General features: G+C 59.4%; 1 protein-coding gene across 1 annotated transcript in view; it reads right to left on the bottom strand.

The window, feature by feature from the left end:
• Positions 1-12,609, bottom strand: part of TDRD9 (tudor domain containing 9) — a 61,684-nt gene that overhangs the window by 36,097 nt on the left and 12,978 nt on the right. The window contains exons 3-8 of the mRNA XM_024568108.4: positions 9,279-9,376; positions 7,760-7,981; positions 6,663-6,785; positions 5,334-5,414; positions 4,202-4,366; positions 743-846 (exon numbers count right to left, since the gene is read on the bottom strand). Coding sequence (XP_024423876.3) covers positions 743-846; positions 4,202-4,366; positions 5,334-5,414; positions 6,663-6,785; positions 7,760-7,981; positions 9,279-9,376 — 793 coding nt within the window. The remainder of the gene's footprint in view (positions 1-742; positions 847-4,201; positions 4,367-5,333; positions 5,415-6,662; positions 6,786-7,759; positions 7,982-9,278; positions 9,377-12,609) is intronic.

Raw genomic sequence — 12,609 nt, 5'->3', positions numbered from 1 at the left:
TGAAGGCAAGAAGGGACACGCAGGTGTGCCCCCAGCCGTAGTAGGTGAGACCCACATGCTCCCCGTGAGCTCTCTGTGGAGCCAGTGCAGGGAGGTTCAGGAGACCATGCCCCTTCCAACGGCAGAGTCTGCCCGGGGCTGGGGGGGGCGGGGGTTGGGGTCCGGAGCACTATCCCACGCACCCAAAGGTTGTGGGTTCAATCCCTGGTGGGGGCGCACACAGGAGGCAACCGATTGGTGTTTCTCTACCTAGCTCCCTTCCCCTCTCTCTAAAATCCAAAAACACATCCTTGGGTGAAGATGCCTTTAAATGGTAACTACAGACTGGCCACCACTTACAACCTAAACCTGTTCCGAAGGGACACGTGTTCCTGGTTCCAAAGGGCCAGCCCAGCGCCGGGACGTCTGGACAACAGGAGCTGGGAGACGGCAAGGACAGAGGGGCGCTGCCTACGGCCTGTCCCCAGGACTGCAGGGCAGCATGCCCTCGGGCTGTGTCGCCAAGCTTTCAAAACTGTCCGTCCCAAAACCGTACTTGGCAAGGTTTTAACTACTTTAAAGTGGAAATTTCCAGGGAAAAATCTGCAAAACACTAACTTTACTTTTAGATATACAGAGTGATTACTGAAAAAGTCTCTACGGTTAAATCTTAGTACTATAAAGACACAGAAAGTGTCGAAGTGAGTCACTCGAACCGGCAGCCCAAGGCACGTCCCAGTGCGCAGCCAGCGGGGCGTCTTACCCACTCTCTCTCATGTCCATGTCGTCGAAAGTCTGGATCAGGGAGACGGCAACCTCGTACATGTCCTTCGTGATCACTGGCTCTTCCAGGACGTGGGGGGAAAGCTGAAACAGGAGGAGCAGCAGCTGGGTGCCGAGTGGGCCAGGAGGGAGGAGCGGCTGGGTGGGCGGCTCCCCCTTCGGTGGGTCGCTGTGACAAACACCCCAAGGAGAAGCCATAGCGTTGCAGCCGTACATGAGCACTTGCTAAGTGTCACACACGATGCAAGCGCCAGCTCGCACAAAAGGCACTGGGGCACTCTGCAACCCGACCCTGGAGCAAGGGTGGGCCCTCGCCTGAGGGTCCAGGCACAGCAGTGAGGTGTTTTGGCAGGCAGGAAACCTACTTTGAAGACACAGAGTAAGTGGCTCCAAACACATGTGGAACCCAGCCAGGGGAGTCCACGACCCCACAGCCAGGGTGCTGTCTTCTGTGAAACCCCTACCTCCGGGAGCCCCGCGATGTCAACCTCGCCACTCGAGGGAAGGCGTCCTTGGAAACCACAACTCCAGGAAAAGGAAACACCCCTCAGTGCCTGCCGACCCACAGCCAGTAACATCCCTGTGTCGCTGCGTCGCCGCGTGCTGCCCCGGCGGGGGGGCCCTGTCACTGGGCCACTTCTGCCTGAGCCCGGGCCGTGGCCGGCTCCTGCGGGCACCTCTCAGGACACAGGGACTTGAGCACAGTGGCAGCCCCGCCCCCACAGCAGTGATGTGGGGCAGCGACAGCACTCAGGGCACTGAGGCCCCCGCAGGCCAGCATCTCGGCAACGCCCAGGCTGACAGCCACGGAATCTGAGTCTCCCCCACCAGCAGCCAGAAAACCGCTTCAGAGCTTTGCTCCCCAAGTCCTGCGTGTGAGACACCGCGTCGGATTTTGCCAGGGACACCTCAAAAGAGCCCTTTGGGGACCAGAAGGGACCACAAATATAATTTTTTTTCAACTTTTACACAAGCGTCCAGTTAATATTCAAATAATCCACTTTTCATTTTTATTACAACTCCATTAATGTAAGGATGAAAAATGGACTTTTATTTAATCAACATTTTTGAAGTATGCTTAGTAAGTCCGTTTTCAAAGGTCAACCTTGACCTTAAATAATTTTCTGCTTTATCCAAACAATTTTTTAAAAGGAAGTCTTCACAAACTCCAACCGTGGCAATGGAAGGCCCTCGGAACTGCTTTCCAACGAGCCACAGAAAAGCGCGTCACTGACTCACCCTGGAGAGTCCAGCCCAGAGAACGGCACAGACACACCGCTGACACCTCCGTGCTGCCGTGACGCAGGTGACAAAGGACAGGCACAGGGCGCAGCCCCTCCCGAGTGCGGGACGCAGGAGGAAACCCAGCAGGCCCGAGAGGACAGGCAGGCAGATGAGTGACGGCCACACTGTGACCAGGTGCAGCAGGGGAGCAGAGCCAGGAAGGGGAGGGAGGGCCTGGCATCAGCAGAAAAGGGCCAACGCCCGGGCCCTGGTCCCAAGCTGGGAGCTGGTGCCCTGCAGGCGGCCACCCCAGTGAGGGGACAAACAGACTCGGTCCCTCGGGAGGGGCGGGCTGACAGGTGAAACGCGGGAAGGCTAGTGTCCGCAGGGCAGGTCACACGTCCTGGCGACAGCAGCCAGCCCGCCTGGGCCCAGCGGTGGGGGGGTGGGAACCACCACAGCGTGGGGGTCTTAACAGAGGTCCGCTGACGCTGAAAACCCTGTATCACAGAATCCACGCCACACGAGTTTTGTAAGGCTCCAAATTAATACATAGTTAAGTCTAGAATGCCCATTTCCTGGAAAATTTACTGAGCCCCGGGCAGGTGCCAATGAGAGGCCATCTCCTCTGGGCTGCTGCCCAGAGCCCCCTGCTCGGGGGCAAGCACCCAGGCCGCACCCGACCCCGCCCCCGACCCCCACACACGTCCACGTCCACAGCAGTTGCGCACACTCTGCGCGTACAACCCACAGCAAAAGAACCCACGACAGGAGCTGGCAAGACCCTCACCACTCTCATCCCAACGGTCAGAAAATGCAAAACGTCCAACTGCCACCCGCCCGAGGAAGCACTGGTGACGGGTTTCCAAAGGGGACGGTAAGGGAAGGACAAGCATGCCCCTCCTGAGCTGGTTTACAGCCAGCTGGGCAGACAGACAGTCACCACGGGGGAGCCGCCTGACAAACGGTGTGGGGGGGTCAAGGCCAACAGTGCCCGTGAGGAGCCCAGCTGGGAAGTGAAGGGACAAAGTGGCACCTGTCCTCTGAGCTTCTTCCCCAAACCCATCGCCCAGTCTGACCAGGAGGAAAGCCTCAGGCCAGTCCCCACAGAGAATGTCCTGCCATCCCTCGGACCCCTGGGCAGCCCCACCGGAGCCCTTACTGTCACCTGATGTGAGAGAGGTGGGAGCATGCCTGCGGCCCAGAAGCCCTCAGAGCCGTGAGGTCCTGGGACAGAGGGCGGACGTCAGGGGAAACCAGGGCAGCCCGGACATGGCGAGGGCGGGGACGGGCGTGTGCCCGTGCATGGCGCGTGCAGGTGGTGCTGGAGGGCCTGGGCAACACGCAGGTAAAGCCTGCTGCGGGATTCCTCCGGCTTCACTGTTGTTTCGAATGACCGTCTTTTCGATTAGAAAACACACTACGTTTTAAAGGCCATCGCTGGCTTTCCTGTGATGCAGTCTGACAAAGTGTGAGGGGGGACCCCAAAAGCAGGAATTTATTTATGAAAAACTGTGTACTTATTCTTACAGGTTTAAACTTCGGCCCCCTTCAAAGCACTCTCCGTTTGGTGCAATACACCTATTGAGACTTTTTTTTCACTGCTCACAACAATTTTGAAGTCTTTGATTTCGATGCCTTTACTGCTTCTGATGGTTTTTGTTCCATCTCTTCCCCATGGGCAAAACGTCTCCCTGTGAGGACTTTCTTCATCCAGGGAAACAGAGATTGCTCAGGGCGAGAGCAGGGGAATAGGAAGAGTGGGCACGGGGGTCCTCCTGTCTTTGGTCAAAAACTGCTGAGCCCTCAGCTGGCGTGGGCAGGTGCGCTTGGGAACCACCCATCCTGAAATGGCAGATGCGTTGAGAGTCTCTACAAAAACTCAGTGAGGCTGAACGCAGCCTCTCACAGCAACGCCAGCCGCTGCACTGAGACAGGTGGGCTCCTAGGACACTCGCCTGCGGGGAAGCCTGGACGACAAGGGCCCGCCCTCCAGGAGTTAATTCTAGTTTTGGGGTCCCCCTCGCACATCCGCCCACATTAGGCGAAGCCCTGTCAGGAACCCCCCACGGCAGAGCCAACGTCACTCCAACCTCGAGGGCGTCTCTGAAGCAAGGCGGACACCCCTGGGCAGGTGGCGGCGCCCAGCACGACCACGCCCTTGCCGCTGGAGCCCCCTCCAGGACGCCCTGGGGAGGGCTGGGCCCGGGCCTACCCTGCCGTGAGGCACGTGCTCCAGGTCATCGAGGTAGTGCTCCTCGATCGCATGGGGCTGCCCGGGCACCTCGAACACGCAGGCAGGGCTCAGCTGGTTCTGCACAGGAACGGCGAAGTAGTCGGCAAACTCCTTGCAGTTGATGGTGGCCGACATCAGGATGACCTACAGAGGGGCCGTGACAGGAGCCAAGGCGTCAGAAGGGTGAGGACTGGGGGGGACCACTTGGCACAGCCCATGCTTTTCTTCTGCTGCAGGAACTTCTGAGACTTTAAAGAACACAGTACGTGAACCCCCAGCGAGCTGCAGGTTCCTGCAGTTTAAAGGGTGCCCAGAGACACAAACTTTTACTGCTTCTAGCTTATGCAGGGAGAAACTGCGTACTTCCCACGAAACTGTACCTGCTTCTCTAAAAGGAAACTTTGTATTGGAAACCAGTGTAAAACAGCACAGGGTACTAGATGGTACATTCCAGAAACAGGAGGGAGTAAAGCAGAGAAGAGGGAGACAACAGTGGGGCAGCCAAGAGGAGCCCGCCCACACCCGGCGGGCTGCGGGACTCAATCTGGCCAAAAGCAAGCATGGGGAGGTGACGGTGATGCCCTGGGGGTCCCACAGCCCACAATGCAGGGTCCACAGGTCTCTCCAGTCTCCAAACACCCAGCAGGGGTGAGCACAGCTACCTTCTGGCTGCTGCCGACCCGGCGCACCGGCAACTAGGGTTCTGTGGTGTCCGTCTCCGCGGAAAGGGAAGCATCGGCCTCGCCCAGCACAGTGACTGTATGCAAAGTACCCGTACTGCCCCCCTGACATTCGATCCCAAGGTAAAACCACCCTGACCAGAACTCGCTCTGAGATGACGTGTCTCAAGGTAGGAAGGAGGCTCTGAGCAGCCGCCAGGGGTTAGAGCGGCCCCAAGGGGCACACCCACCACAGCAGTGAAGCAAACAGGAGGCCAGACCTGGACGACTCAAGCCGCACACCAGCTCTGCCCACCCCCAATTCACGTGCGCCCCGGAGTGCTACCACACCGTGAGCTTTGAGTCACTGTTTGTGTTAAAATAAGGAGAAACAGAACTGAACAATAAACCTTAGCCCCAAATATTTCTGTTACTTATGAAATCAGATATACCTTCACAAAACGTGAATTTGTTCTTAGAAGTTTGCGGACGACCAGCAGCAGGAAATCCATCTCCTCAGTTCGCTCATGTACCTACAAAGTAAGAAGGCAGAGCCCACGTGGCCCCGAGCAGCACACACGCCAACACGGGACAAGCGGGGCGGGGGTGTGGGTAGTGGGTCATCTCTCTCTGCTAACAGCTTCCTCCGGGACTGGGGTTGCTCCTGGTGGTGGTCCCAGCTGAGAGAAAGTGGAGACCGTGGACCCACAAACCAGTGGGCCCAAAAGAGGCCATGGGGGTCCTCTATGGGCCCAACCAGCATTTGGGGAGAGTGATGCTGGGCACTGTTGGCCCTGCCCACTCAATGCCAGCAGCGGCCAGGTCACCGCAACAACCAAAATCTGTCCCCAGCACAGAGAGCCACTGACCAACATCACTCCTCTACAGGCCACAAGCCGCCCCAGGGGGATTTGGGTTGTTGCGGCGAGTGAGTGCAGGGCAGAGGCTGTGCCCATCAGCAGTGTCCTGCCTGGCAGGGCGTGTCCCAGGTCTCGGGGGCTGCAGCCCTGGAGGAGCCAGCTTAGTTGAGCGAGCTGAAGAACCCTCGGGGACAGCGGGTGCCTGCGGCCTTCCTCACACAGGGGCCTTCCAGGCTGAGCCAACCCCGGGACCTAGGGTCACCCAGCCCCTCTGGCCACCTGGCCCGCCCACCCCAGAGCCAGGTGACAGGGAGGGCTAGGACATGGGTCTATTTTCCTGTCAGTTAGGACACCTAGGCACACAAGGGGACAGTAATTCTACTGGGGGACACTTTTCTGCTGAAGTGGAACAATGAGCTGCTGCGTGTGGGAGCAGGAGGTCTCTTCTCCTGATGTGATGGCCCAGTGACTGAGTCCAGGACCGTCATTCCAGGCCCCACCGCCTCCCTGAGTCCCGTGGACGTGGAGGAGTGGAGACAGGAACAGAAGGAAGGCAGGAACCCCAACGGCCAGAGGGCATGTGGCGTTCCCGGTCAGGGCTGGAAAGGCTAACAGACATGGTCATGAACTCCCATCTCTCCCACGCAGAGCAGGCCCTCGACACAGACACCGGTGTGGCACTCCGAGAGAGGCAGACGCTCCTCGCTGAAAGCCTGGGCGGCCTCTCCGCAGCTTTCAGGTGCCATGACTCCACACTCGGGAGTTCCGACCCCGCACAACCCGGCTCCTCCCCTGCTGACCTGAGGCCCCCGCCCTACGCACGCCTCAGGAAGGCGGAGAGATGAACCCCGGTCACGGTCACAGCACTGCCTCATCCTGCGGCCCAGGCCGTGACCCGAGCACAGGGGCCGGGGCACCCACCTCGTCGATGAAGATGTGGGTGAACTCCGTCAAGCTCTTGGCGCTGACGACCTTCTGCAGCAGGACGCCGGTTGTCATGTACACCAGCCTGGTGTCCTCTGTGGCGATTTTCTCCAGGCCTACCTGCAGTTCGGGGCCGGGAAAGGAGGGCGTTTTAGGGTTCCACGGCTGCACTTAACTCCCCACAAGGCCGTGCCCACTTCATCATGGGGGAAGAAAGAGAACCGAGTCCATCTGTAGGTCACAGAAAAGACACGGTCAAGCGAGGCCCCTTTTTTGGGTGGGAGGGGGTTTGGCTCATCTAGTCACACTGCCTACTCCACTCTCACAGGAAGACAATTACATACGAGGACATCGACACACAAACATAACCGAAAGGTTGAAACTATAAAAGCCATGAGTCTGAGAACGCTCTCTTCTTTCCTATTCAGCCGGAAAGGAACTGAAAGCTATTTTCTTCCTTTATGTTTTTTAAGAATTCACTTATTTACTTTGAGAGAGGAAGGGAGGAAAGGGGAGGGAGACATCAGTGTTGTGATACCATCGACTGGCTGCCTCTCGCACGCTCCCAGCTGGGGACCTGGCCTGCAACCCAGGCACGTGCCTGACTGAGTCAAACCGGCGACCTTTCAGTTTGCAGGTCGGCACGCAACCCACTGAGCCACACCAGCCAGGGCCAGAGCTGTTTTCAAGACATTCTGAGTTTCGTCGTATTTAAATTGCGCCAGAGTTCTGCCCTGGCCGGTGTGGCTCAGTCGGCTAGAGCACCGTCCGCTACTGAAAGGTCGCAGGTTCGCTCCCAGGCAGGACACGTGCAACCTCTGCTCTGGGCGCGTACGGGAGGCGACCGGTCCATCCTTCTCTCTCACATCAATGTTTCTCGCTCTCCCTCTCCCTTCCTCTCTCCCTAAAAGGCAATGAAAAAACGTTCTCAGATGAGGATAAAAAAACACATAAAAAAACAAACACACACCTTTTGCCCCAGTTCTGCTCTATAAGCAGAACCACTTCCGGCAGAAAACCACCCGACCCGACCACCAGCACCCACGGGGCACAGCGCGAGCAGGGGCGAGTGGCCCTCCCCCGGCCGAGCTCACCTGGTAGCCCACCAGCCCCCCCAGAGCCCAGGCACGCTCTCTGCTGATCCACCGGGCCACGCTGCTGGCCCCGATCTTGCGCGGCTGGGTGACGGCGATGTGGCAATAGGTGGAGCGCTGGATGCAGTGGTCCAGGACGTACTGCGGCAGCTGAGTGCTCTTGCCGCTGCCCGTGGCGCCGTGGATGATGACGACAGAGTTACTTTCTATCAGAGAAACGACCTGGGGTCGAAAAAATCACCTTTCAAACTTGCCGCAAAATCAACAACGATACCGAGTGTTACCTACGAACCAAAAGCTTCAGCATAAGAAGACTTTCAGGATCTATTCTCCTTCCCCCTTTACAAGGTAGATGAGCAACCTCCTGAACACCCCAGGGGAGAGCGAGGAGGCGCGCTGTGGGGGCCAGGCCGGCTCCAGCTCTGCGTCTCCGCTTCTCCACAGAAACATAAAAACACCGGCCTGGGCTTTCCACACCCCTCGCTGAGTCTAATTTCCATTATTTCAAAGTTGTTAAGTAATTCTACTGAGAAAAACGAAACCCTAGTGAGAAAACCCTGAAAACACAGCTGCCACTGCACCAAGTGACTTTAAAATCCCGCTGGGAACTCTCCGGACCCGCGTGGACGGCCCGCCCGCCAGCACCCTGCCGCCAGCCGGGCTGCCCTCGGGACGCCCTCGGGGAGTGCCACCTCTGACACCAGTGAGGGGCGTGTGCTCTTCCATGCCGCGTGAGTCCAGCTAGGGCAGGGGTGTCGACCTCACCGGGGGCCACAGCAGCCTTGCAGTTGCCTTTGAAGGGCCGACTGTAATTTTAGGACTGTACAAACGTAACTACTCCTGAACTGTTAAGCAAGAGCTCGGCACTGCCACCAGGTAGAAACAAGGCGCTGGGCCGGATTCGGCCTACGGGCCTTGTGTTTGCCACCCGTGAGCTAGAGCAAGAGAGAAATCCAACGTGGGGTGTTCGGATTTATCTGTGACAGCTTCTCCACTAGCACAGTGAACAGAGGTTGCTCGCTTCCGGTGCGTCTGAGGCTTGTAGTGGACGTGAAGAGTGGCTGTGCATGCAGGTGTGTGCTGCGGTGTCCAGCCCACCCCCACTCAAAGCGGTGCACCCATGACGGGCCACGTCCATCGTGAGGCAGGAGTGCGCTCCGGGCCAGAGCATGAAGGAAGCCCACAGGGACGCCGGCAGGACCGGGCGCCGCAGTTGCCCAGTAGAGAGACTGGCAGTGCGGCTCCTTCAGTAAGACGCTCTCTGGGGGGCGGGGTCAACAACAAACCAAAGGGCAGACGACCAGCTCGGGGGCAGAACAAGCCAAGCACAGCCAAAGGAGGCCGCTCGAGCGGGGACCACACAAGCCACCTCCTGCCCACCCCCTACACCCCACAGCCACAGCCACACAGGGCCCAGGGCGCCCGCCCGGCAGCAGGACACTCAGACTCTCAGCTACAAGCGCCGGGGCTCGGCCGTCATCGGGACAGCAAACCTGCTCCAGGACAGGGGCGCTCCTACCTCTTCCTTGCATCGGTTTATAGGCAGATCGGGGTATCTGTAAGCCGTCTCTGGGATGCACGCGGCATTGCTTACTCTAGCCAGCGCTGGCCTCGGACCTGGATTCAGACAAAACAAACACACACGGTGCTGCTTCTCCTCTGCACACAGCCGAGACCAGTGGCCCCGTGTCCTTTCTGAGCTGCACATGCACCACACACAATGCACGCTCCACTAGCTGACCCCGAGAGCAGGGGGTGTGGCCAATGCCCTGGTCCCACTGTCCACCATTCCTGCCAGTGGGCACCCCCCGTCCCTCCGTCACACCCACGGATGCTGCAGGCTCAGCACCACCTTCCATGACAAGACCTGGGAAGCACAGTTCTCCCACTCAAAAATGGTACTCAGAGGGTGAGCTGAAAGAACCCGCATTCACTGGAAACTTCAACAGGTCGCCCCGATCTGTGCAGGGTTCCTGTTCACTCTTGCTCCCACAGTAACCCGGCAGCAGGCCGCCCCACCCCGATGGACAGGCAGAGCGCGCTCAGCCCAGCTTGCCGGCTCGCCATCCGCCGAAGTCCCTCCCGTCGTGCTGGACCTCTGGACACCACTTTGCAGCCTGACAAAGCGTTAGCTCTCAAGGCGTACGACTTTTCACTGGGAAATGGTTTCACTTCCAAATAAACCTGCCCACCTCCCTGTCTCTCCCAAGTTTAGGCCCAGGCCCAGTCCCCTCCCCAGACGCCTGCCCTGGCCCACCCGTCCTTTCCTCCAGCCCGCACCCCCGCTGCCTGACGCACACGCACCCAAGCCCTTCTTTGCTCCCCAGGCTTGCTCCTGACCTGCACTGCAGTGAACTGATTGTCTAATAGCACGTAACTAACGAGGGCTATTTGCCTGTGTTGTTGGGATCAGGGTACACAGTAGTTGTTCTGAGTTTTAAAAAGAGGAGAGCCAGACCTGTTCTAATCTCTCCAAGTAGAAGCAGCTTCTCTGTGGCTAAGTGTCCTCCTGGGGCATCAGAGCCACTGACCCCGGGGGTTCCGTCTGTGACCTGCCTGGGGCAGCCTGCTGCTCAGCCAGCACTTCCTCCTGTGGTCACCCCTCACTCTCCTTCTGCTACTGCTCTCCACCTCTAAGACACAGTACCATGGCCTTCCTGTCTCCGCAGGTGGTGTACCTCCTCCCGGGCCCCCTTTCCAGAAGCACCCTCAACTGAAATATCCTTAAAACTAACGCCTCCATCTTCAAAACACTGTGTATAAGCAACACCCCACGTGTGAACGGCTGCTGACTTACGAAGGGCTCCAACACGTCACTGCACTCGGGGGAGCTCTGCGTGGAGGCTGGTCTCGGGGCCAGCCCACAATTCAAGAACAGAGAAGACACTTATTTACACAGGTAAGGAAGAACAGACACACACCTCCCATTCTTGGTGCTGGAGGCGTCTCAACCAACAGCAGGCCTTTCGCATACTACACAGGAGGAGGAACACGCGCAGGGCCCCGTGAGCGAGGGCACCCGGAGGGGAAGGCTGTGCTGGAAGATGGGGGGGCCGAGTGGAGCAGGTGGCTCAGGGAGCAGCGGGCCGAGACATTGAGGGAGACGCGAAGTCAGCAGCTGTGCTCTCGCTGTGACCTGAAGCCCAGGCCCACGGCCCCGCCCCTCCGACAGCACACACTGAGGGCTACGACGTAAAGACAGATGTTCACCAAGAAAAGCCAGAAGCCTTCACCGTGCCGACTAAAGCACAGCCCTCCCTGTCTGCATCACACGGAGGCAGGCTGATGTTTCCAGGCCGCCGCTGATGGAGCCCGACTCCGAGCCTGCGGCGGGGGGACGGCAGGACACCCAGGGGTACTCACAGCCGCGTGGGCTCTCATCTGGGCGTCGGCAACATGCCAGAGGCAGAGCCAGGGGAAGCACCACGGCCGCATGCCCCAGAAGAGGACTGCGGCACAGCGCAGTCCCTGGTGACTCGAGACGGGCTCAGCCTCAGAACGAGCGGGTCAGCGGTCTGCTGCCTCTCCACCCTCCACCATCAACGTCAAAACGTCTTCCATGGGCCGGGAGACCTGGGAACCACAGGACCCGCTCGCTTCTGTTCATGCGGCTGCCCCACTGTGCAGTCTCACCGAGAAAGTCAGAGGCGAGGGGTCCAAACAGGATGGCGTGAATTTTAACTGCACAGCACAGTAACATTTCTTATCTTAAAACCTAGACCCTGTGAGCTGCAGAAAATCAGCTCAGTCACTGCGCACTGCGGCCACACGAGGCAGCACCGCACGGAGCCGCCTCCCAGGCCTGTCTGCACAAGCAGGTGCCGGGCGGACTGCAGCAGGGACGGCCACCTCCGTCAGAGGGGCCGGGTTTCCCTGCACGCTGCCGCCTGGCAAGGCCCTGATGCGGCCTTGGCAAACACTGCGGTGCAGGGAGCCCTCCAAGAGCAGCCACGGCCAGGGCTCAGGGCACCGCCCAGCGCAAAGCCCACACACCCCAGGACCGGGGAAGCCAACAGGAACAGCAATGTCACGACTCCAAGTCAAGTCAAGCGAGAGGCCCTGGAGCTGCAGGCGTTCACCCGCGGCCTGGCTTCTTCCACGGCAGCAGCCCCGCAGGCACCTCCGGGTGAGCTCCGGGCCGCAGGGCTATGGCTGGGTGGGTGCCCGGGGCTAGAGCACACGGGTGTCCCCAGCGTGCTTCCCCAGACAGACGTGCTGGACGACAGGTGTGTCCCCACGACGACACATGCGGCTGCTCCACGCTGCTCCGGAAGCTGCATGTCGTCCCCCCCAACCCCGAAGTCGACTCGCCAGTCCACGGTCACCTAAGAGACTTCCACGGCTTCCCACAGAGAAGCACTGAGGCCACAAACCAGACTCTTCCTGGACATGTGAGGGCCGCTCCAGGGAGGCATGCACTCCGAACTGCCACGTCTGGGGACAGCGTGCGGGCGGCCCTGCCCCTCGTTCCTCCTCCAGGGCCACCAGAGACACTGGACAAACCACACAGGCACCACCTGACATGACCAAAGGGCTGAGGGGACAGCGAGGAGACACCAGGCCAAAGTCTGCAGCCGGCAAGAACGCAGAGGGGAAGGCAGAGGTGAACGACAGCGACAAACTAACCTGAGTACGGTGCCCAAACCCCAAACTACACAGCCCAGTGGCAGAGTGGGCACAGGGCCTGCTCGGAGCTGCCCGGCACTGATGGCGGCCACGGGTGCTCCACTGTCAGGAAGCCCCAACAGCCCCGGAGAAGGGCACGCTGCTGTCCACAGCCCCCAGGGCGCCGAGGAAGGAGAGGAAGTCACTACTCAACTGGACTCCCACGCTCGGGCGGGCCGTGGCGC

This window comes from Desmodus rotundus, chromosome 7, assembly GCF_022682495.2.
Source record: "Desmodus rotundus isolate HL8 chromosome 7, HLdesRot8A.1, whole genome shotgun sequence".
Classification (NCBI taxonomy): domain Eukaryota; kingdom Metazoa; phylum Chordata; class Mammalia; order Chiroptera; family Phyllostomidae; genus Desmodus; species Desmodus rotundus.
Note: the sequence above shows the minus strand (reverse complement) of the source record. Positions and strands in the feature narration are given on the sequence as shown.